The sequence below is a fragment of the Paroedura picta genome, chromosome 4 (assembly GCF_049243985.1).
Source record: "Paroedura picta isolate Pp20150507F chromosome 4, Ppicta_v3.0, whole genome shotgun sequence".
Classification (NCBI taxonomy): Eukaryota; Metazoa; Chordata; class Lepidosauria; order Squamata; family Gekkonidae; genus Paroedura; species Paroedura picta.
The window spans coordinates 112,452,650-112,477,266 of NC_135372.1; the positions used below are offsets into that span (position 1 = coordinate 112,452,650).

General features: G+C 43.1%; 2 protein-coding genes across 8 annotated transcripts in view; one reads left to right on the forward strand and one right to left on the reverse strand.

Annotated features, from left to right (window-relative positions):
- Positions 1-15,259, forward strand: part of LOC143836175 (alpha-1,6-mannosyl-glycoprotein 4-beta-N-acetylglucosaminyltransferase-like) — a 32,368-nt gene extending 17,109 nt beyond the window's left edge. For 5 of the 7 annotated variants that reach the window (XM_077335132.1, XM_077335131.1, XM_077335129.1 and 2 more), the window contains 3 exons: positions 3,604-3,777; positions 6,217-6,364; positions 9,975-15,259. In XM_077335132.1, coding sequence (XP_077191247.1) covers positions 3,667-3,777; positions 6,217-6,364; positions 9,975-11,119 — 1,404 coding nt within the window. In that variant the 5' untranslated portion in view covers positions 3,604-3,666 and the 3' untranslated portion in view covers positions 11,120-15,259. The remainder of the gene's footprint in view (positions 1-3,603; positions 3,778-6,216; positions 6,365-9,974) is intronic. The other 2 variants (XM_077335134.1, XM_077335135.1) reach the window with 1 other exon arrangement.
- A 2,770-nt stretch (positions 15,260-18,029) lies between these two features.
- LOC143836179 (tetraspanin-18-like) overlaps positions 18,030-24,617 on the reverse strand; it is a 42,447-nt gene continuing 35,859 nt past the window's right edge. Inside the window, exons 5-8 of the mRNA XM_077335143.1 lie at positions 23,593-23,691; positions 22,726-22,905; positions 20,721-20,804; positions 18,030-18,139 (exon numbers count right to left, since the gene is read on the reverse strand). Of these exons, the coding sequence (XP_077191258.1) occupies positions 18,092-18,139; positions 20,721-20,804; positions 22,726-22,905; positions 23,593-23,691 (411 nt within the window). The 3' untranslated portion in view covers positions 18,030-18,091. The remainder of the gene's footprint in view (positions 18,140-20,720; positions 20,805-22,725; positions 22,906-23,592; positions 23,692-24,617) is intronic.

Genomic DNA, 24,617 nt, shown 5'->3' on the forward strand with positions numbered 1-24,617 from the left:
AAATAACCTTTAACGGCATATAAAAACATCGTCAAAATAGGGGTAATTCATAATTAATTGATAATAATTGCATAGTCTAATTAAAATAAATAAGTGAAGTAAAATAATCAGCAATCAACAATAGATTCCTCCAGAATGCCCAACAATCAGTAATTTCCACCAAGTGTAGATGCCCCTGGTCTAGAACTGTTTCTTGCCTAGCCGACTGTCCCTTTTTATCACAGTAGCCAAGAATTCGGCCACCAGATCTGTTATTTCTGGGGATCTATTAGTTAACAAATGGCTTATGATTCTGTCCATGGGGCCAGAAAGGTCCACCGTGATAGGAACAATAAGTCATTGTTAAAGCATAAAATACAATGGGCAAAATATGTGGTAGTGAGTCAGGCTCTAATTGACAAAATTTCTGTCCCCAATTGTTACATTGCTTTATCTGCCTGCTAGAACAGCTAGGGGGAAGATGTTTAATCTAGCAAGCATAAAAGCACGATGATGGAGCGGGTTAATAAGACTTTGCATATAAGTAGCTCCCTGATCTTTATTGGAAGTCAGGCCAAAAAAGCAGGGGGAACAAGTCCGATTGATTCCCGCTTCAATGGTTTGTCTCTCAATATCACAGATTCTCTGTCTTCCAGGCTTGCCATTGTGTCAGGAGAGTGCTCAAAGGGGGTGTGGCCCCTGGGAGCATCACTTAGGGCAGTGGTCTGCAACCTTTTTTAGGCTGCGGACCAGTGGGGGGGACGGCGATCCAGGCGCCACGCATGCATGGCAGCCCATGCGCACACGTGGCAGGTCCATGCATGTGCGTTTGCACCATGTGCAGCCGCAAACGCACATGTGCGGCACTTCCAGATTCTGGTAGAAATTGTGAGGCCAAGAGGGTGCCACCCCCTATGGGCCCTACTTACCTGGCATGGCTTCTTTACTCTTTGTAGAAGAAACCTGCAATCCTGTTAGGGCCTTCCATTCATGTACGGTACTATGCCACTAGGGATGCTTGTTCTGTAAATGTCAATAGCATGCCCCTGCATTCTGTATTGGGAATTGGAGGATAGGGGCAACTTTCAAGGCAATATTCTAGGATTCACTAAAAGCTCTAGAGTCTTAGGAGAGTCCCACAGAGGGGCTCCAACATGATGACATCACGTATGGTTTTGTGCTGGAAATGAAGTAGTATGGCTGATGTGCCCCCTCATCTCCCCATCTGCTTAGGCAGCCTATTCCACTACTGAACTTTGACTGTGAAATGTATTATTATTATTAATTATTATTATTGATATGCTTGGTACAAAGTGACACTGTATAGCCCTTCACATCCAGCATCAGGGACCCTAGACATTGTTTGCTAGGGCGGGGACTGTGATCTTGCAAAGCAATACACATGACAATTATCTGGTCAGCAGTAGCTTCTGATGCTGTGCAATTCGATTTCAGGGTGAAGTTATTCTTGGGTATCAACGTATCTCCAGATATACCAGCAGATTTCCTATTTATGCTTGTGCAGGGCTTCCTAAATTTTGCCAGGTTTATGGTTACAGCCAACTAAGAATCTGGATTACATCACACATCAAACCCAACCTCCCTTCCCTTGCCCACCCCAACTCCTCCCAATTTAGTTGCCCTTGTTACGCAATGCCAAATAGACCAGCAGCAGGCAACAATCCTTTTACATTTTAAGCTTTAATTATAATTTCATTTTATGATGATTTATTATGCATTGTTTTATTGTTCTAATATTGTGTATTCCTTTGATGTTCACTGCCCAAGATGGCCAATCTGAGTGAGGCTGTATTTAAATCACACTATAAATTAATTAATTAGTTGCCTTCCTAAATGACTGAGAGGCAGGGCCTGCAAGACAGAGTTCTTCTGCCAGGCGTTCTTGATCTGCGGGTCCCTCCCTGCCCTTATAATCTGCAGCCCCCCCCCCCCCGCTAACATCACCTACACCCAGTGGAGAATTAACAACTATGAGCATCAGAGTTGTGGGTTCGTAAGGGAGTTAGGTTAGGTTATTGATTATGCTGTCATTGAGTGTAAGGTTTTTTTTATATCTATTTATATGTTATACCTGTAAACCGCCATGAAACATATCTGCCGAGAGTGCCGGTCTATAAATGTAAGAATAACAAATAAATAGGTTAAGATTGCAGTAAAATCTCTCATACACATTTTTATCTTTGTCCAGTTAGATTGTCACAGTGAAAAAAAAAACATTGTTAATGCTCTTTCAAAGGCCATGGGTATTCAGATATTCACATAGATGTTCTTTGCACAAAGCATAATAGAATATAATACAAAATATTAATACTGTATCTTATAATGCATTAATATGACCAAATAGTCTCACATTTGGCCTTATCATTTCTGCTCAATGCCATTTATTTCCATTAAGTTTGCTAACATAAGCTTACCAAATTATATAGGGCATAAATTGTCTTCTATATCCTTCATATAAGGGAAGGGAAGGCGATTGTAAGCCACTTTGAGACACCTTCGGGTAGAGAAAAGCGGCATATAAGAACCAACTCTTCTTCTTCATATACCTTTTTGGAGAATGAACTACTATTTATATCTATTACTTAGGTAGCTGAAAATTTTAACATGTTCCTTACATATGCAGCAGACATTAATTTTGTTTTAGGATATGCATAATTCAACTGTTTTCTCTTTGCTGGTTCTTTTATTATTTTCATTGTTGTCGAATGATATGGACAATAATACAATCTAAAGTACAATGAAGCTTCTTATAATGATGTTATCTGTTCAGTTGTGTCTGACCCTCGGCGATTCTATAGGAAAGTTTTCGCCATACGTTTCTGTCTGACTGCTTCTTTTAGTTGGTTCATGGTCATCTCTGTATCGGCTATGATTGTGTCAAGCCAGCAGATCCTTTCGCAACCAAGTTTCCTTTTGCCGCTGACCGTGCTGAGCATTAATGATTTTTCTAACAAGTTTGATTGCATAATGTGTCCAAAGTAAGCGAGCTTTAGCCATAACATCTTGCCTTCTACTGACATAGTTGGTTTGCTCCTCTCTAAAACTACCTTGTTGGCTATTTGCAGCATTCATCTCCAACACCATAATTCGAAAGCATCTATTCTCCTGTCTTCTTTCTTCAGGGACCAGCTTTCTCACCCATAGCTTGTTATGGGGAACACAATGGCATTGACCAGCCGGCACTTTGTACAATTAAGCTTAAGCACATTTAATTCTGCATTGGATTACGGTCTTTGTATTTGGTGTGTATCATCTGTATATACCACAGTTTAATTTTTACACTGAAGATGACATAAAGTTGAAAATGAAAAATGTGCTGGATATTCTTGTTTTCCATTTAATCAAACCCTGAATATCTTGACAGGCCATTAAATATGCAAATATCTCTTCTGTCTGTGGACAGACTTTTTATAGTTCTCAAATTACTTTTATGATTCTAAAAGGCTAATGTGCATTTTGGGACAGTAAAGTTGCTGTGGCAGTTGGATTTGTGATTAAGTCCCCAGGTTCATGAAAGATTTGCTAGTATAGTATCATGAGTGAAGCCTTATTGTTGGGTATTGAGACGCTGAATAGTATTTGTTTTTCCCCCCCTGCCGTTAGGGTGAAGGCAGAGAGAATTGGAATCGCTAGCTTTCTGGAGTGGGAATTACTTCCCAAAGTGCCATGAGATGCTTCCTGCGGCGTTCACTTCTAGCAGCCACATTTCTTCTTGTTTTTCTGTTCATCAGTTTGACTATTTGGACCCAAAAGGATACGGAAATGGTGAGGATAATGGTGAGGATATTGTAAGACTGGGAACATGTTCTGAAAATCAGAAGGGACATTGGTTGTGCTACTTCTTTTCCCTTCATTAGTCTAGGACTGCCTTGAAGGAGTTTTTCCAAATGATCTTTGCAAAACAGGTATTGCTATAGAATTGATTTAGTGTAAGGAATCATAGAATCATAGAGTAGGAAGGGACCTCCAGGGTCATCTAGTCCTACCACCTGCACAATGCAGGAACTCATAACTACCTGCCCACCCATGGTGACCCCAATTTCATGCCCAAGTGATCCCTCTACCAAAAATCTCCAGAATCCAGCCTTGCCTGGAGGAAATTAATCTACAATCCCGCAGTGGTGATTAGCAATTCCCTGAGTATGCAAGGAAGGGCCATGAGAGACAAACACAGGCACATCTCTTCCTGCCCACCCACTCACAATTTGTCTAAGTTCATAAAGTCAGCATTTCTGTCAGATGACTATCTAGCCCCTGCTTTAAAGCTCCTAAAAGAGAAGTCACCACCTCCCAAAGAGGCCTGTTCCACTGAGGAAGGGCTCTAACTGTCAGAATGGAAATAAGCTGTTCCTGCCCATTTTGTCATGCTCTCCATTTTGGGTTATAGAAATGGGACAAGATACTTTGATTGAAGCAAAACAAAAACAAAAAAACCCCTCAAAACACTCCAAATAAGTGGAACCCCAATGATGGAAAATGTAATCACTAAACATAATAAAGCTCTAACTGACAACTCACTCCCTCTGCCAATGAGGACCAATCAGTTCAAATTGCATGCAGAGAACTCCCTCCCTCCCTCCCTCCCTCCCTGATTGGTCCTCCCTTGGGGCATGGTATCAATAGGGATAGAGGACTCTCCCAATGAGGGCTAATCATGGGAAATCTGTCCTCTTCTTCCTTTTTGCCTGTTTGCTGGTTGGAAGAGGTGCTGACCTCTCTGAAAGGCCCTGCTCCTGGTAAGTTGTCCCATCCCCAACCTCTTCCTAAACTCCATATCCCCCAGGCAAGGGAATGAAGCCAACTGCTTCCTTTGCCTTCTTTGTTGGTCTCAGGTTTCAGCTCTTTGCTGGAAGAACACACAGAAGAGCTGCCAGTTAGGCAGAGACAATCAGCATTTCAAAAACAGAATGCCAAGGGACAGACAGAATGCAATGAGTGTCTTAACTGAGTCCAGTGAGTCAGGGATTCATTCAGGCAGTCCAAGGGCATCAGCAGAAGAAGCAGTTCCACAACCCATGCCTCCCAGCCTCAAGTAAATATAGGCTGTCAGCAGCCTCTCAGTCCTCACTCTATAATGACTCACAGTCTTCTGCAGTCAGCAACTGTTTGCTAATGTGGTGTGGTGTCTTTTAGACTGGAGCTGTTTTCCAGCACATAGCTGGCATTGCTTAATTGGCTCAGGTGAGCTGACAAGGCATGGAGGTGCAGCTGGAGGCTGGGCAGAGGAATGAGGAGCTCCTGCAACAACATTGGAATCTAAGCCGTGGTTTGTCTGCAGCTCCACTCCCTCCTCCTGGTCAGAGCTCTCTGTCTGTTGAACATTTGGCTGGGCTAAGCTCTCGTCCAGTTGAGGTTCAGGTGAAGATGGGAACTCCTGGCAAGGCTTTTCCTCCAAGGAGTCCTCCTTAACAGGACCTGGAATCACAGCACCTCCCCATGGCCCTGCAGCTAGTCACCAGAGTGCTATTTGTTTTCCCTTATCTTCTCTCTCCTTAGAGGGGCTTGGGGGTAAGGTGACCAGATTTTAACATTGGTAAAGCAGGACACCATTGATTGGGGGGGGTCATGATTTAAACTTTGGTCTATATGGAGCAACAATATTTTTCATAGAACACAAAGATAGTATTGTAATATATATTTTTTAAATTTCAACATAAGTACAATTTGCTAGGTGCCCCCAGATGTCCCTCTAAAACTGGGACAATCTGGTCACCTTAGCTGGGGGGGATCCAGTAGCCTTCTCCCCACCAGGATGGCCCAGCCTTTGGGAGATGAGGGGTGAGAAGGAAGCAGCCCATCCACCATGGTCTTCCCCAAGCAGCCTGGCCTTTGAGAGATGTGGGGGTGGGGACAAGAAGGGGGCAGCCCCCTCCCCCAGGGCCTTCCCTGTGTGGCCCAACCTTTGAAAGATGTGGGCTGGGTGGGAAGTAGGCAGTCTTCCCTGCCCATTCTGCTCTTTGGGAGATGGGAATGGGCAGCAAGGAGGCAGCCCATCCTCTATGGTATTCCTGAGCAGCCGGGCTTTGGGAAATATGAGGGTGGATAGAGTCAAGGGTAAAGGGTATGACAAGGACATCAGCTCTGCAAACATCTGAATTCCTATTTTCTTACTAATGCTATTGTCTCGCTGTTTGAGATATAGATCCCACTGTGTTGGCTGCAGATTCCATGGGGGGGAAGTTTCTAACCATTCCTGTTTGTACTGTGGATCCACAGGTGGAAGCACAGCAATGGGCACGGAGCATTGGGTTGCAACAGCTTCAGGCTGACTGGAACCTGCGTAGCCTTCAAAATCTAACCAATGCCACCAACATCTTGAGTGTCTCTTATCAGTATCTTGCTGGCATTCCCCCTCTCCAGAAAAGTAAGTACAACATGCCCCCAACACAGGGTTGCCAGCTCTGAGTTGGGACATGCCTGGACACTTTGTGGGTAGAGCTGGGAGGCGGTGGGATTTGGGGGGTGGAGGGACCTCCGTTAAGTATAATGCTATGGAATCCACTGTCTAAATCAGCCATTTTCTCCAGGAACTTATATTTGTCACTTGGAGATGTGCTATAATTCCAGGGGACCTCCAGGTGCCACCTGGGAATTGGCATCCCTACTCCAACAGGTGGGCCAAATAGAATCAAAACATGGGCAGAAGTATGCAGAGTTTGCATTTCAAGACATCAGTTTTATTTACCAAATGTTATCATGTTGTTCCTCCAAAGCAATCAGGTGACTTCATAATGTTAGTGACGGTACAGGGATTGGTTTATTCATTTATTTCAATATTCATACCTTACATTCTTCCCCAGTAGGGAATCAAAAGTAGTTTACAACAGCCTTTTCTCCTCTTTCATTTTATCTTTGTAACAACTATCCTGTGAGAGAGATTAGGCTTAGCATGTGTGACTGGCCCAGGTCACCCAGCAAGTTTCCATGGCAGACTGGGGATTTGAAGATGGGTCCCCCAAACACTATTCTGGCATTCCAACCACCAGGTGGTTTTCAAGATCTTCCTACTCTAAATCCAGCAATACCGTATCATTATATTGGTTGTCTTGTGGGAGGTCCAAACGCACAAACGACTGTAGAACAGGATGACTTTCTGCTAGGAGCTCATCCTTTGCTCATCACAAAGTTGCATAGTGGGGTGAGAGTAACTTTAATCTTTTACTGGTCCTGTCTCTTGGGAAGACTCAATGGAAAGCCAATGGAAGGTACCTCCTAGGCCACTCTCTTAGTCATACTTTGTGCCTGTTGTACCAGCTTACTTTCAGGCCTGGTTGCAGAGAGTCTTTGCAGGAGAGCCATGGTGATCCAAGAAAAACTCTTATGGCTGCTACTAGTAATAGGCCTCCCTTTTCATTGCTGGCTTTACACTGCCATCCAGTGGGAACATATGGCAGAAAGCATATGCTATAAGTGCTTGCATGGCTTTATCCTCTATTGCATCCAATGTATAGGAAACGAATGAATGAACAGGGCTGCTGCTGCTCTTTTTATCCATCTTCTTCTTTCTGGAGCTGCAAAACCAGCTGCTACTTTCCAGGCTGACTGATACTCTTGTTCATCTGCCTCCCCTGCCTGGTGTAGCAAGCAGGTTTCTGATTTCATCACACAGCAGGGGTGGGTGTAAGGTATAGGAGGGAGCTGATAAAGAGCAGGGTGTGAGTCACCGCAGCTGTATCTTCTTTGAGTTATTATCCAGCAGCAACATCCAGGAACACATAGCTACACCACTGCACTGTAGAGACATGCTGGCTGCTAACCTGAATTCACAGCAAATGAAAAGTATTGTAGGCTGCTCTGTCAGTTTGGACCTCTCCAGGCCTCATTGTACCTTCATATAGGGGCAACATGTTTGATGGTTAGCCAGGAGCAGTGTCCACATGGATACAACTGGAGTGAAATACAGAAGGATCTTTAAGAGAACTAAGGAGTATGGATCCCAAGTTAGTGGGTTTTTCCTCGACTATAAATTAGACAACACAGGCCTTCCTGGGAGTTAATTATAGTAAGAAGAAGTGGTGCTGCTGGATTAGACCAGTGGACATCTGGTCCATCATCCTGTCTTCCACAAAGACCCCCTAGCATAGGTAGGCTTACTGCCCCTGAATGTGGTTCTCTTTAATTACCATGAGTTTTACCCAAAGATAGACCTATCCTTCATGAATTTATCTGGTCCCCTTTTAAAGCCAACTATGTCTATGGCCATCACTACATCCTCTGGTGGTGAATTCCACTTTTTCATCACTCACAGTGTGGATAAGAGAAAGAGTTTTAAAAAAGAACAATTTGTGGTAGAATGTGAGCTTCTCTGAGTCACTGCTCATCGTTGTATACAAGGTATTGTTACCCAAAATAATTGTTTAAATATTTAAAATTAAATATTAAATATTAATTTGTGGGGGGAGATTAGGTTAGCAAGAGGAGGAGTAAGCAAGATCTTTTACCATGTGTATACAGGAGTCCAATTCCTTTAGAAACACCTTGAAATGGGACAGACCTGATTTTGTTCCTAAAATGATTTTGTATTAACATTATGTAAACACTAAGTTCTATAGGGGAAAAAGTTAACTAGATGAGGGGAAATAGAAAATATACTACATCTGTCCTGAAGCAGAAGTGGGTCCCATAAAGCAAAGAGATGAAGTTGAAGACCATCATCTCCTCCAGGAAAGTAATATCAGGTGTGGAAAGATCATAACACACGCATCAGAGCCCAGGCTCTGACAAATATAGGGTTTGAAATTCCCAGGCCAGCCCACAGGAGAGTGGTGATTGGCCAAGGGCCACCTGTGTAACTAATAAGTGGACTGGAGTATGAGGTCACTGACATAGGAGGTTCATAGTGTGACTCACAGCCAAGAGGAATATGCTTAATGGCATGAGGGAGATGAACAATACCTTTTGCTGGGTGCCTCGTTATGGGATTTGTGCTTATCTTTTGGGTATTAATGGGTCATATGGGCTACCTGTTAGGAAATCCAGAAAGAGACAATGAGAATCAATAACACAAAGGATGGAACAGGGAGACAGGATTTGAGATGGACAAAAGAAGGCTTAGTTTGTTCAAGGGGAGACTGTTTTCTATGGACACTCTGATGCTTTGGCTGGGAAGAGTAATGACCCAAATTGTTTGCCCCTGTAACTGCACAGAAGTCTGTTGGAATGTTCCTGGAGGAAATGGTGGGAGGAGGGAAACTTGTTCTAGTGATGGAATTCCAGCCTGATTTCCTAGTCCTAGAGATGATTCCAAGGACTTTCCATATTAAACAACTTCCAGTCTGATCCCTGTCTATACCATACTGCACAGTGGCAAATATGTGCCAGGCAAGCAGAAGTGCCTCCTGGGAGACTGCCTTCTCTTTGTCCACTTTCTCTATACCCTGTGCATAATTTTTAAACCTTTTATCATGTCCCCCACTTAGTCATCTCTTTACAAAGCTGAATAGTCTTTCTTCATAGTAAGACGCTCAAGCTCCTTAATAATCTTGGTTGCCCTCTTCTGTATCTCACACCTGTCGTCGTGCTGTTACTGGTATACTTAGTGTGAAATGTTTTTAAAATTAGACAGTGAACTACTTTATTGGATATACGAAGTGTTCATAAGAAAACCTCTGTTACTAGAAACCCATACAAGCCAGCCAGATAATTTTGGGAAGTCCACAAACAAAGTGTAAGGGTAATAGTTGCCTCTGTTAATTTGCTTACCCTACCTCACCCCCTTTTTAAAGCCATCCATGCCACTGATTGTCCCCATGTCTTGTAGCAGAAAATCCCATAAGTTATGCCATGTGTGTGATTTCATCCACCTGTCCTGATCCCATCAGTTTCACCAAGAGGCCATGAGTTGTGGGCAGATTGTGAAAAGGCAAAAATCAAAACAAAACCTACATTTGGCATTGATTAGAAGTGATATGACTGTTGTAATTGCTAAGGTGTCTTAGATTAATACAGTATATCCTTTTGGCTCCATGTTTCAGAGTTTCTGACTGTAGGACTGTGTTCTGTAAAACGGAAGAAAGAGAACTACCTCCTGGAGACTCTCAGGTCCATCTTTGAACAGTCAACAGGTGAAGAGCTGGAAGATATGGTAGTAGTGGTGCATCTAGCTGATCCAGACCAGGGGTGGAATGCTCAGGTTGTGTCAAATATTGCCAAGAGATTTGCTCATCATATCCTGCTGGGCCGCCTACTAGTCATACATGCCCCTCATGAGTATTATCCTTCCCTAGAGGGCTTAAAACAGAACTTCAATGATGCTAAAGATCGTGTAAAATTCAGATCAAAGCAGAATGTAGACTACGCTTACCTCATGAACTTTGCATCCAGCCTCTCCACCTATTACCTCATGATTGAGGATGATGTCCGCTGTGCCAAAAAATTCTTATCAGCCATCAGAAGGGTGCTGGAATCTCAAAAGAGATCCTACTGGGTCACCTTGGAGTTCTCCAAGCTTGGATACATTGGCAAGCTCTACCACTCCAGTGACCTTCCCCAGCTTTCTCGGTTCCTCTTACTGTTTTACCAAGAGATGCCATGTGACTGGCTTCTTGGTCACTTTAGACTTCTCCTTACCCAAAAGGAAGTGATTCGTTTCAAGCCATCCCTTTTCCAGCATATCGGCCTCTATTCCTCCTTCCAAGGCACATCAAACAAACTGAAAGATGAAGACTTTGAAGAGGATGCCACCGACCTTCCTGACAATCCTCCTGCAGACATGATAACAGATATTGCCAGTTTTGAGAATTACTTACCCAGTAAGGCCTACAGCAACACAGAGGAGTACTTCTGGGGCAAGGCCCCCTCAGCTGGAAACTCATTCACCATTGTGTTCAAGCAGCCTGCATGGATATTGCGCATCCAGATCCAAACAGGGTCTGAAAAGCACCGTGAAGACTATCTCCAAGAAGGGCTTGTTGAGTTGGGTACCCAGAAGAAAAGTGATGGTAAAGGTTGTAACATGTACACCTCGATTGGACGATTTGAGAAGGGAAACTTTAACAAACAGGACTTGGAGAACAAAATGGCCTCTGCCCCAGAATGTATACGCATTTTGGTAACTAAGGATCAGAGTGAATGGCTGATCATACGCAGTATAAGCATCTGGACAAAGCCTAGTTCCTGACTGAACCCTATGTTGGATAAAGGACTTTCACAGACTTTGCTTTGGGTAAAGTCCTACCAGGTAGCCCATATGAGCCGTTAATACCTGAAAGTCCTATCTAAGTACAATAATCCATTGTGGGAAGAACAGAAGGAGATTCTATAGTCTGTCAGATTATGAAACACACAAAGCAAATGTTTTTATCTGTATGTGATCCAAAGCATTGGATTTTTCCAACTATGTTCTTCAACCATTTTGGCAACTTGTGGTGCCTTGAATTGCAGTCCTCAGGGAAGATGCCTGACTGAAGTCCACCATGTCATAGAACAGGACTGGGCAGTGGGCTGGCTTATGTTCATCTTCATTGTCCTGTTCCCTTTTCCAATATCATGTATACAAATATGGCTGGAAAAATAATAGTTAAAATTGAAAGCTGACACAGTACAGCAGGCAGAGCTTGTACTTCAGAGCTCCCAGGGTTCTTCTGGGCCTTGTATCATTCCAATGATGTAGTCCCAGAAACAGGAACTCTTCCAAGTTTTTTTGGGGGGGAGGGATTGGGCCCTCTCTGCCTGCCACACTGTGTTAGCTTTCAATTTCTCTTCTCCTCTGAGTACCACCAGGATGTCCACAAATGCCTTCCTTCAAGTTCACCCGCATCCTTGCCTTCCTTTGTTTCCTCCTTCCTTCCCACACCTGTTTGTGGGCCTTCCTATTAACCATCTGTCTTTTCCCCAAATGTGTATAAAGAAAGGAACACCACAACTTTGCCTGCCAGGAGAGCCACCATTGCACACCAGCTGCAGGTCCTTTCATGGTAGCATGTGGTTGGGCAGGCTCTGTGGCCCATTAGAGTATGCTGAGACCAGCCCCACCTGGTTCTAGCAATTGGGATTGTGTCCACCACTATTTAGGGTTGCCAGCTCTGGAGACTTTGGGGGTGGAGCCAGGAGTGGGTGGGATCTGGGCTAGGGAGGAACCTCAATGGAGTATAACCTTCCCAATGGAGTCCATTCTCCAAAGTAGCCATTTTCTCCAGAGGAACTGATATCTGTCACCTGGCGATCAACTGAAAAACCAGGTGTTTTCCAGATCCCACTTGAGGACTGGCGCCCCTACATCACGTCTTTCAGTTGCTGCCATCTGTGACCCTCCAGGTGCAAAAGAAAGAAATAACAGCACTGATTGAAATCATACTGTTCACAAAATTTGCATAGAATACATTTTTATGAAACTCCTTTCTCTAGCTTTCATTAAAGCCACAGGGTCTTTCCCCCCCACTTTTAGTCTAACGAACAGACTGATAACGTGTCGGTTTTTTTATCTTCAGGAAATGTAACCAGAGCACACATTAATGAATCTTCCTTACGGTGATGTGTAAGTTAAATTATGAATAATCAAATCAGACACTAGTGAATGTAATTAGAATCTTATCTAGTATCTGCAACAGCTACTAGATGATCTACAGGCAGGCATCAGCTCATGAAACAAACACAGTTTACGTAGTGCTAGAAGGAAAGGGGCCAGGAAATCGGCACCTGGAACAAAAGCTTTCCTAGTCATAAGGAATGTAATGAATGTTCCTCCAAGATAGCATCTTCTTACAGCAGACTCAGCCAAGACAGTCCATTTCTTCAAGCCATTTCAATCTCTGCTTTTTGTTTAGCTGTTCCAATGCCTCAGAAAAGCATCCGTGCAAATGAGAGTTCAGATGTAATCTCAGGACAAGGTTTTCCCCCACGAGGGCTTCAGAATTCTTAAGGAGAGGGCCTGTACCCACCCCTCTCATAAACCAGTATACTTTGCACGTGGGATAAACTTCTGTGGAAGGAATGGACCATTTAGGGTGTTCATTGTGCATGCTAATATTGGCATTCCTTTTTTTAAAAAATAATAATTACACGTAATCATATGTGAACAAAAAAGGCAAATAAAAACAAAATGAAAAATTAAGAAAAAGGAAGTAACATAAAACATGTTTACAGTTATTACCAAATATTTTGTTCTGTAGCTTAAACAAGATCTTTTCACATTTCTACCACTTTTGCTTGCATTATTTGTCAATTCAAATTCCTAATTGAGTGGAGGATGGAGAGTTGCTGAACATAGACTAGCAAAAGACAGATTCCAAACAAAATAAAAAGCATCTAGACTCAATTATATTCCACAGTTTATATTATCACATCCCTCAGTTATATTCCACAAATGTTCATACTACACTAATTGTGATTTTTGTTGTAGATTTTCCGTGCTGAGCTGTGATGGATCTCATTGCTATTTAAAGACATATTAATGATTTAGTGGCAATTTCATATTTTCTCCTGTGATTAAATATAACAAGGCTATTTTTGGTTTGGACATTAAATTTAATTTCAGGATTGTATTAATCTTGTCATATAGCAACTTTCAAACGTTTTTGTTGTTGCCGTGCCTCTGGTACTCTAGGGAAGCCCGTCAAGCTTCTAGATTGAGCTAACTTCTGTTCTAGCCATCATGTTTTCACCGACATACTACCTAAAACTACAAAAACAGTTTTAATAAGGAAAACATTTCACCTAAACCTTCCAGTGCATCTTGTCAACCTCTCCTTGACTTCTGGAGAGTTCCCTGAAGGGCTGAAGGAGAGTCGTTCAGTCCCTGCTGAAAAAAACATTGCGGGACCCGCAGGACCCCACCAGCTACCACCTGGTCTCACATATTGCATTGCTAGGAAAGGTAGTTGAGAGGGCTGCTGCAGACCAGCTCCTGGTATTCTTGGAGGAAACTTTGGCCCTTGAGCCATATCAGTCAAGCTTCTGTCCTGGCCACAGGGTGGAGACCGCGCTGGTTGCCTTGATGGATGATCTCCAGTGCAAACTGGATCTGGGACGGCTTGACTATCCTCATGCTTTTAGATCTATCAGCTGTGTTTGATGTGGTTGGCCATGAGTTGCTAGCTCACTGCCTAACCTGAACGGGGAACAGCCTTACAGTGGCTGATCTCCTCCAGAACTGGACACAAAGGGTAGCAGTGGGGGGAAGAAATGTCTTACCCATTTGCACTCCCCTGTGGGGTACCACAGGAGGTGATTCTCTTCCCCATGCTCTTTAACATCTATATGCGCCCCCTGGCACTGCTGGTATGGAGTTTTGGGCTGGAGTGTCACCAGTATGTGGATGACACCCAGCTCTATCGCCTAATGGACAGCCAGCCAGACTCCCCCTGGAAACATTTGCTAGATGTTTGGAAGCAGTGTTTGGATGTTTCAGGAAGATTCGGCTGAAACTCAACCCCTCCAAGATGGAAGTCCTGTGGCTCGGTAGAAGGGGAACAGACCAGGACACACATTTCCCCTTCATGGACAGGGTGCAGCTTATGGCTGTACACACCGCCAGGAATTTGGGGTGATCTTTGATGCCTCATCTATGGAGGCACAGGTCACAAGAATAGCGCATGGTGTTCTTCCATCTGCATCAAGCTAGGCTACTAGCACCCTACCTGTTCCCAGAACACTTGGCTATGGTGATCCATACAGACTAGACGTCTGTAACTTGCTCTACACGGGCCTTCCCTTATCTCTGGCCCGGAAATTGCAGTTGGTGCAAAATGCAGTTGCTAGGGTCCTCTTGGGGTCATCTTGGAGGGTCCATATCCAGCCTGTGCTGAGGCAGCCGCATTGGATCAGGTTCCAGGTTTTGGTTCTTACCTTAAAGGCCATCTGCAGCTTGGGTCCCACATATTTGAGGGACTGCTTATCTCCTTATGCCCCCCACCCCCCTGCAGGGCTCTTCACTCTGCGGGTTTGAATCTGCTGGTTGTCCCCAATTCCCACGAGATATGAGCTCCCAGAAGAGCTGAGGGCCCTGATAAAGCTGACACAGTTCCGCAGTGCCTGTAAGACAGAGCTCTTCCACCAGGCATCCAGTTGAGGCTGGGCTAAGAAGATTGTGTCCCTCCCTACAGAAGCCCCATACGCTGGACATCTGGGCAGGGACTACCTCTCCCAAGGGCAATGGTGTGTTGCTGTTACCAGGCATGGAAGGGGTGGGAGGAGGTTGTAGAATTGGATTATGCCATCATCACTGTTGCAATTTTATTGTTTTGTGGATTTTATTGTAAACCGCCATGAGCCAGCAGGGTCCAGGACTGACGGTTAAAAAAAGCTAACATAAATAAATAAATAAATAAATAAATAAATAAATAAATATTCTTACTAAATCATCTGTTTACCTATTGTTCAAAATGCAAACCTGAACCTTTTGATTCTCATCTGCATGGAATGGGATGTCATTCTCTCATTTATCTCAGATAATCCTTTTACTGCAAAATAGCACACTCTGATCACTGTACACCTGAGCAGACATTGCTATGAACATGAGGCATGTGTCTGTGTAACTGAGATATGCAGCCTCTTGCTCTTTGGAAAACAAAAACACTTTGATATAACCATGCGTGGGTAAACTTTGGAATGTTTGTACTTCTAAGTAATCTATCTTGATTTGGCATTTTCTACCTCTCAAACTAAACTTGAGTATAGATTAAGCTAGAAAGCATGTTTTTTTAATCTTTTATTTTATACAACTGTGATCTGATTTTAGTATAGTGACAATGTGAACTGTGAGCCTGGAAGTCCCAGGGGCTTTTTGCACGGCTTCAAAATCGCACAATGGTTGCTAATTGGAAACGCTATTGATTTGCCTTAACGCACGACGTCATGGACAATCTGCAACACTCCTGAAACCGATCAGCAAAAAGCGCTTCGTTGTAGCGCTTTCAGGGGAATCCCAAAAAGTGGATTCACCCTCCGGAAAGCGCTACACTCTTGCAAACAATCTGTAACACTAGCGATAAAGACCTGTGTGTTAACATTGTTGCGGTTTCTTCAAAGTCCCTCCTCCTCAGCCTGTCCTCCAAACTTCCGGTGAAGCGATCGCCATTTTTTTTTCTCCGAGCGAGCGGGGATAAACGCACCAGTGAGCCTCTTTCAGTTTAGAGGCTTCCCTGGCTTCAGTCCCTCCCCTTCAGTCACTAAGCACACACATTTAACACAGTCATTCAGCCGAAAATCGGCCCGTGAGAGGGGGGGAGGGGGGATTTTTTTTCCCCACTCCGAGGCAGCGTGGCCACGATCAAATGACAGCTCAAACAGAGGCTTCCCCGGCTTCAGTCCCTCCCCTTCAGTCACTAAGCACACACATTTAACACAGTCATTCAGCCGAAAATCGGCCCGTGAGAGGGGGGGGAGGGGGGATTTTTTTTCCCACTCCGAGGCAGCGTGGCCACGATCAAATGACAGCTCAAACAGAGGCTTCCCCGGCTTCAGTCCCTCCCCTTCAGTCACTAAGCACACACATTTAACACAGTCATTCAGCCGAAAATCGGGCCCGTGAGAGGGGGGGGGAGGGGGGATTTTTTTCTTTTCACTCTAGGCAGCGTGCCAACGATCATACGATCAAACGACAGCTCAAACACATTAGGCAGCTGGATGGGTCTCTCCGTTGCAACGAATCTACACAGATTCGTTACAATGGGTGTGTGTTTTTTTTTTTTAAACCTTTCTTAAAGGGAAAGGGGCTGTTTGGGAGCATGCTAACGGCTGCCCATTGGCTGCTTGACGGCCAGGGGCGGGACGAGCTCAGCAATAGCGCTTCCTTTCTAGCGATTTCTGCCGAGACCGGAAGCCTGTGGGAAACGCTACAAAACGCAACTGGATACCACTACAAAGGCAGGTATGCATAACAACGAATTCCACTATTTTAAATGGCGATTTTTCATTCAGTGACCAATTTGCAACAAAGATCCCGGTGCGTAAAGCCCCCCAGAATTCAAATCTTGGCATACCACCCACCTGAGTTAAGGGGATAATTATTTATCTTACAATGCTGCTGCAGTGATTACTGAAAAAGAGTGTGTATATGTGGTACTTTTTTTTTTGTATTTATGATGTGTTTTCCATTAATAAACTTTTTCTTGTTTAATAATATTTTCTAGGCTAGGAATTCAAAGGCCCTGAAGCCAAATACCCAGAAGTATCTATCTGCTTAACCCCATGTTGTTTGTTGTATATATTTCAGAAAACTGAATTGTGATGAAATAAGCACCCACAGTATATATATAGAGGTTAATATCTCTTATACTCATTACTCCTTATTGCATTAAGCAGCTCTATTTGGCTATTGCTGTATGGGAGAAGGATGGCAGCTACTCTGGATGAAGCACAAGCATCAGACCTGGTTATCTTACTGTTATTGTGCCATCCTAAACATCCACCTAAGCTCAGTTACTTCAATAGATTTAGGAGAACATAACTCTGTTTAGGCACCAATAGCAGAGCCCAAGTGTGAGAAGCATGTGGGTCAACCAAATAAACCCATGATCATTTGACTATTATGGTGGACTCTGTTTATTCCTTAAAGGTAAAGGTATCCCCTGTGCAAGCACTGAGTCATGTCTGATCCTTGGGGTGACGCCCTCTAGTGTTTTCATGGCAGACTCAATATGGGGTGGTTTGCCAGTACCTTCCCCAGTCATTACCGTTTACCCGCGAGCAAGCTGGGTACTCATTTTACCGACCTCGGAAGGATGGAAGGCTGAGTCAGCCTTGAGCCGGCTGCTGGGATTGAACTCCCAGCCTCATGGGCAGAGCTTTCAGACTGCATGTCTGCTGCCTTACCACTCTGCACCACAAGAGGCTCATGTTTATTCCTTAGATAGACTCTTATTAGATGTTCTTTGTGCAGGAGCTACAACGAGGCCAAATACAATAATTTGATATGGTGTATAAAATCTGAGCTGTTTAACTACCTATTGCAGGGCAAGAAGCTACCAAAAATATGCAACAGTGGCTGAATTGTGCGTCTGATTCTTTTTCTCCCCATCAGGCAATTTTGAGTCTTCGTCAGTTGGTTTCACTTACAGGAGAGCTATTGTTATTTGTTTGAACAGTGAGAGAAATATTCAGAGTTTATTCATTTCTGAAACCATACAGTTCTCTACAGGCCTAGCAGGCTAATTCAGTCATAGTAGCGGTAGAGGCAAAAAGCAAAGATCATGGCAAACATCTGAAACAAAAACAGACATCAAGACAAGTTAGATCCAGCCTCTACCTCCTACACAACACCAGCAGTTCTCTCCCCCCCGCTTCTACCTCTGGAGCTTCTGTGTGGCCTAGCACAAAGGCGGGGGTGCTATTTGGGTCTTTTGTATGTTTTGTATGTTTAAAAATGGGATTTGTAAGCCATGGGGACTGGCAGGATATAAATATTTCAATATATAAATAAGACGCTCTGAAGGGGGACTTTTGTGAACCTGAGGATGTGTGGTCTGTGTTCACACCGGCATTCTTACTATGCCACTGTAACAATGTGTGTATTGTAATTATGGAAACAGGGTCAGTCACAAAATGCTATGTCAATATGGTAATCAGCTAAGGGTGGGGGGCAGTTCTTAACGGTGGCAAGCAGATGAATCTGATTGGTTCACCCAACCAGTCCATGGACAGAGGTTCAAGCAGTACTTGGAGTTTGACTGCTGAAGGTTGTTGAAGCAGATGCAAGGAGCAGGGGGTGGTGGTTGAGCAGATATGTTAGTTATCTAAAAAAGTTGTGAATAGTTTAAACTGTGACATAACACATATTCACAATGTACATCATCAGCATTTATATTTAGCCTTTGTTTTCTCCGTGTGGTTCTTGTGTACAGCTCCTGAGATATGGCGGACTTGCAAAGTTTTAAATGGTTTAACCCTTTAATAGCTGGAATGAATGGCTTGGGCGGGGGAGGGGGAGTGCTATCTGCTCAGTTACAACTATCTGAGCTGAGACAGACCTGATTTAAGCATGATGCTGGCAAGGCAAAATAATATCCCTGTTCAACTTTGCATGGACACAGAATTTCATTTAGGCTGCAAGCAGGAAAAAGTTGATCACATGTACCTAAGATGCAAAAGATGGTAGCTTGGGTGGGGGATGCACTGGCATGATCACTATCTAGCCCATTTTATCTTGCCCCTCCCCTGAGTAACTCACAGCAATGTACATTGTTTTCTTTTTTCCATTTTTGTTCTTATATTAACCATGCACAATAAGTTATCTGAAAAAGAATGCCTGGCTCAAAGTCACTTAAAGAGCTCAGTGGTCATTTGAGTGTGAGTCTGCTAAATTTTATTCATTCTGATCACTATGTAAAACTATGTAACCTAAGCATGCATAGCTGGTTTGCACAGGATTCAAAATACTTGAAAGAAGGCAATACGCTCAGCAGAAATCTCACAAGTGAGTCATTTTGCCTCACTAGTCCCGTGCTTATTTTAAGTTCCAGAGAAGGTACCAAGATGATGTCATCACTGTGCAATAATTTTGGTATACTTTCAGTATATAAGAACTACTACAGTCTGCAAAAATCCATGGCTACTCATCTGGAACAATTAAACTCAGTGATGGTATAAACATGTAGCAGGTGTGGAAGCTTAATTAGCTATTGTTTAATTATTTAATTAGCTTTGGTATGTGGCCCTAGTAATACGTCTCGAGGAATAACAGCCACATGAGTAGAAAAGTTTAACCAAATGCACAAGCTGTGTTGACTGAGCCTATGAGAACCATCTTCTGTGGATGATATTTGTGACGATAACAGAACTTTCGCATTTCTACATATTAAATAACATATTAAATAACAACTAATTTCAATTGGCATGTGCCACCTGAAACCATAGAAGGGCCTTCGCCCAAGCAAGATGCTCAGCTCTACCCACTGCCGTGCTGGAGGGGCGTTACCAAAAGAAACCCCTTGCTCAGAGACTCTGTCCTTGTGCCAGCGGATGGATAGAGTCAGATGAACATGTGCTTCTGTTCTGCCCCATTTATGACACTATCAGACGCACCTTTATCCAGCCAATTTTGAACACTTACCTGAGATCTTCCACAAAGGAGAAAATCAAGGTACTGCTTCAAGACGAAGATAAGCAAATAACTCTCTGCACAGCTAAATTTTGCACCGCCGCCATGAAATTGCGTACTCGGTATATGGATCAAAAAATTCTCTCTGATCCAACCTTATAAACTGGTAACTTAAAGTATGTTTTAAATACTGACTATGATGTCAGATTTTTAAGATTTTTATAGTATTGGCAGTTTTCCTGCTTTTTGTATTGTCTTAGTTTTAACTGCATGTATTTGGGTTTTGGTCTGAATGACCGTGAATAAAATATTGATTGATTGACCTGAAACCAGGAAAAATCTCATAATATTTCAAACCAGAAAAACCTCAACACTGATCAACTGCAATAAAGCAGAATGTGCTATTTTTAATATGAAAAAAATGTAAATGCTGTTCTGGAGCCATCACAATTACCATCAAGATAAGGAGGATTTTCCTAGAAAAAGGAAGAATATCAGATTCCTATTAACAACACCTTTAGGATGCTTTGGGCTGATCCTGCGTTGAGCAGGGGGTTGGACTAGATAACCTGTATGGCCCCTTCCAACTCTATGATTCTATTATTCTAACACCTGTATATAAAATCATTATTTGAACATGCACATTTTATCTTATTGTTATGTAATTGATTCTCTCTACAGTGGTGTCTTTCAACATCTGTGTTTTCAACTTTGTGGCCTACTGTCCCTTTGTGCTGGTTAATACCTCAATAGTTAGCACTCCCAAACCACAAGCCCCAGGAATGGAGATATATTTCTGCAACATCCAGGCAATTGTAGGGAAGCAGCCCTGTAATAAAGACCAACATTATTATAAGTACAATTGCAATGATAATGGAAACATCCAAATTGCAATGCCAAGATTTCTGTGATCACTTTTTCATATTATTGCTTTTAGATTATATCATCTGTACTGTGCTCTAGGGTAGCAGACATATGACTGTAATTCCAGAAATACCAGCAAAAGGATGTTCACAGACCATTCATGGTATACCTACATGTGGCTACAGTGCAGAGATGAAAGCCATCCTGTCCGTTTCTGTTTATTATGGTCATATCAGTCATATACTGTACTGCAAAATTCATCAAACAATGAAAATTATCTGATGTTCTCACTGAGTAAATGTTTTGTTTTTTATTTCTAGTTTTTAATGTGGAAATGTATATGATGTTGCTGTGATTTAAAATACAGGCCTGTAGAAAAGAGTGTGTGTGTGATAGAAGTGTGTTATGATAGGATGGTAGCTGGCTGGAGCAGAGATTAATTCGGAGAGGATTTGGGGGAGAGAGACTGTGTGGGAGAGGAACTGAGAGAGATGCTGTAGCATGTGAAAGAAGTCTATCTGGTTCTGAGTCCAAGTGGCAAGTGAGGAAAATCAGCCTGTGTGGAAGTTATTACCTGACATGGTGTCAGGAAATTAAGGTTTGTGCAAGTCATTAGCTTAAATAGCAAGTGATAAAAATAAGCCTTTGTGGCTGGGTCTATTTAAAGCCCTTTAGATAAACAATAAGAACAGCGCACCTGTCTGAAACCATGATGCTTATTAACCATATAGCAATAGTTAGATTGTTTCACTTTTGAACTCTATGTTTAAGAGAAACAACTGTTTTATTTAGAGTATAAAGCATCTCCTTTTACCTCAGAGCAACCACCCACATGCGGACTGTTCCATCATTCTACCATACATGATGTACCACACATTCTACCATACACAAGTAAGCCATCCTGTTCTTTAGGTCCAACTAAGAATTCGGATGCGAGAGCCTTTGCTGGCAGTGAAATAAGCAGGAAATGCTAAGGAATGCAAGGTGGCAGCATGACACACATCACCTCAGTACACTAAAGAGATATGCCTTTACAGAGGTTACATATAAAGAGTCTTTCACAGAAAAGAATGATGGTGTTATGTTCTCCATCTCAAACTTACACACCAGCTAAAGGACAAATTTTTGAACTTTGCCTAAAGAAAGTCTTGAAGAGTAGGGCAGTGGTCAAGTCTGCATTTGGCTTTTTATCTTCTCCCAGGCGGAATAAAACCCCCTGGTGCTCTGCACTTCATTTGATTTCCATTTTGATTTTGGGCACTTCAAATTTTCCATCTGCAAAATCCATGATCGAGTCCAGAGTGACACCCAACCCTCCCCCTCAATCAAGCAGGAAGGAGACCAAAAATTGGGACAATGCTAATGCAGAGGGGCGACCTGTGTTTCAGGTGGGGGGGGGGGGAGGAAGGCAGGATTTACAGTGGAAAAAAAATGTTAAGTGCAGATATGACCAGTGTCTCCCCTACCACTGCTCTGCCAGAGGTGTTCCTAAGCAGGAGTGGTTTAGGGATTTCCGGGGCCCATAGCACCAGAGCCAGTTTAAGGATTTGTGGGGCCCTAGCAGAGTACAATTGTGGTGGGAGCAGGCACACTGGGGGCAAGCCCCCCCTCCACACACAGTGGAAAGGAGTATCACTCTGAGTGTTCTTAAAGAGGGAAAAGGGGAAAGGTGAGAGGCTACAGCTTTGATCCATGAGGAAGGCACCGTGTGGGGCCCTTGGAAGCACGGGGCCCGTAGCATGTGCTACATGGATAAATCAACCCTGCTCATAAGGAGGTTTTGCTATGAACTTTCTTCAAAAGAAAACTAGAACCCAGCTTCATTAAGATATGTGGGTTGGGGACATGAAGTGATTTGTAGCAGGCAGCTTGACTTCTGTGCTTACCTGGCTATTGAGATACTCGGGGTCTCGTTGCCTGCAGCGGGTCCAGTCTAGAAGGAGGCCTGTGTGGAGGGGCCTGTCCCGAGTGCAGCAGGCACGAGGCCACAGTTCACCTGGCTGCTGTTCATGGAAATGGGAGCAGTTCCCAAAATCATCAGGCCCTGAAATGCCACAACATGAAAACTAAAACAAAGAAAAGTAAAATCAGATATTAGGGTTGTACTTGGCCAGACACACTGAGGGCAAGCAGAGCCCAGGAATATCTGCCAACCTTCCTCCAGTCCCTCAGGAGCAGAACTGGCTTTGCGTGCTGAGCAAAATGGCCTAGCATGACACTATTTGGCACATGTGACCAGTGGTTGCCTACTCGATGATAGTCCTTTAACAGGTTCTAGCAAATAATGAAACAGAAACACTGTCAGCATTCCTGTTTCACCCTTTGTTCTCTAATCCTGCAAAAGATGGCTTGTGCTTTTTGTACAAGCCAGAAACACATGTTGCCCCCTAAGCACATTCCTCTCCCAGGGAGATGCTGGGATCCTGTATAACAAATCAATAACAATTGCTCATTTATTGTACAAAAGGGTGGGAATCTTAATAGGGTTGCCAGCCTTTAAGCAGTGTCTGCAGTTCTCCCAGAATTACCACTGATATCCAGATACAGAGATCAGTTTCCTTGGAATAAATGGCTACGTAGGTTGATGGTATTATAACCCTACTGAGGACCCTTCTCTCCCCAGACCCTACCCTCCTTGGGCTCCACCTACAAATTTCTAGAAACCCAGAGTTGACAATCCTATACCCACCTGCAGTCAGCTCACCAGTTCCACAGTGATCTGAATATAATAACATTTTGAAGAAGAACTGTACCGCAATCATGATGGTGTTCCAAGATGTGGAAAACACATCCGAAGCATTGTCCCCTTGGTAATTCCTCTGCAGATCAGACAAGAAGAATTCAGCTTTGATCTGAAGAAAGAGCAGAGAATTTTCCTATGTTGCTAACAAGTTTAATGCTTTAAAGGAAGATGCTGGATGTGGCTAGTGTTGCTCAAGTCAAGTTTTAAAAGCTACAACAATGCATTTAATAGCAACATAACAAGTAGAGATTCAGCAGTCCTTCTCTTTCTTGCTGGCTCTGACAAGAGAAGTCATATCTTCTGAATCCCTCCATGACATCTAATTATCGAAAGTGCAACACCCAAGAGTTGGCAGTTATAAGGTGGATGTCTCTTGAGACCTTCATCCATAGAATCAGGTCACAGCAGAGTGTTCTTCTGTATTCCACTCTAGAAGATTGATTCAGTTGATTTCAGGCTATATCAACATTTCAAATATCCATGACAACCGGTATATTCTAATGAAGCCTAGTCCTATACAAAGTCATGGGCAAAAATAAATTGTTTTATTATAGAGAAACAAAAAACAACCCAGAAAAATACAACAGAACAAAACCATCTGATTACACACATTGAAATAAACCATCATAATACATGATTGTTCCAACGAATAAAGGAAGACACAAATGGCATAAAAATGTATAAGATAAAAACAGAAATGAAACCAAAAACAAAAAGAACTAAGGAGTGGGAGACCTTCCATGCAAGTGTGGCATTCTTTCTTTCTACATAAAATTACTTAATCACAAAAATTCAAAATGCAAAACCTTTAATGGCATGTAAAATGATTTAATCTAAACAATATTTTAAGATCAATGAATTTAGAGTTAGATTGGTCTGTCAGTGGTCTTGAGGAGCAAGCTCTGCAAAAACAAAATCAAAGTCCATTGGTACCTGTCATGATAGAAGTTCATAGTTTGAGGAAGAGTGCTTGCACTCGAAAGCTCACGCCTTGAATAAATCTTTGTTGGTCTTAAAGGGGCCACTGGACTCTGG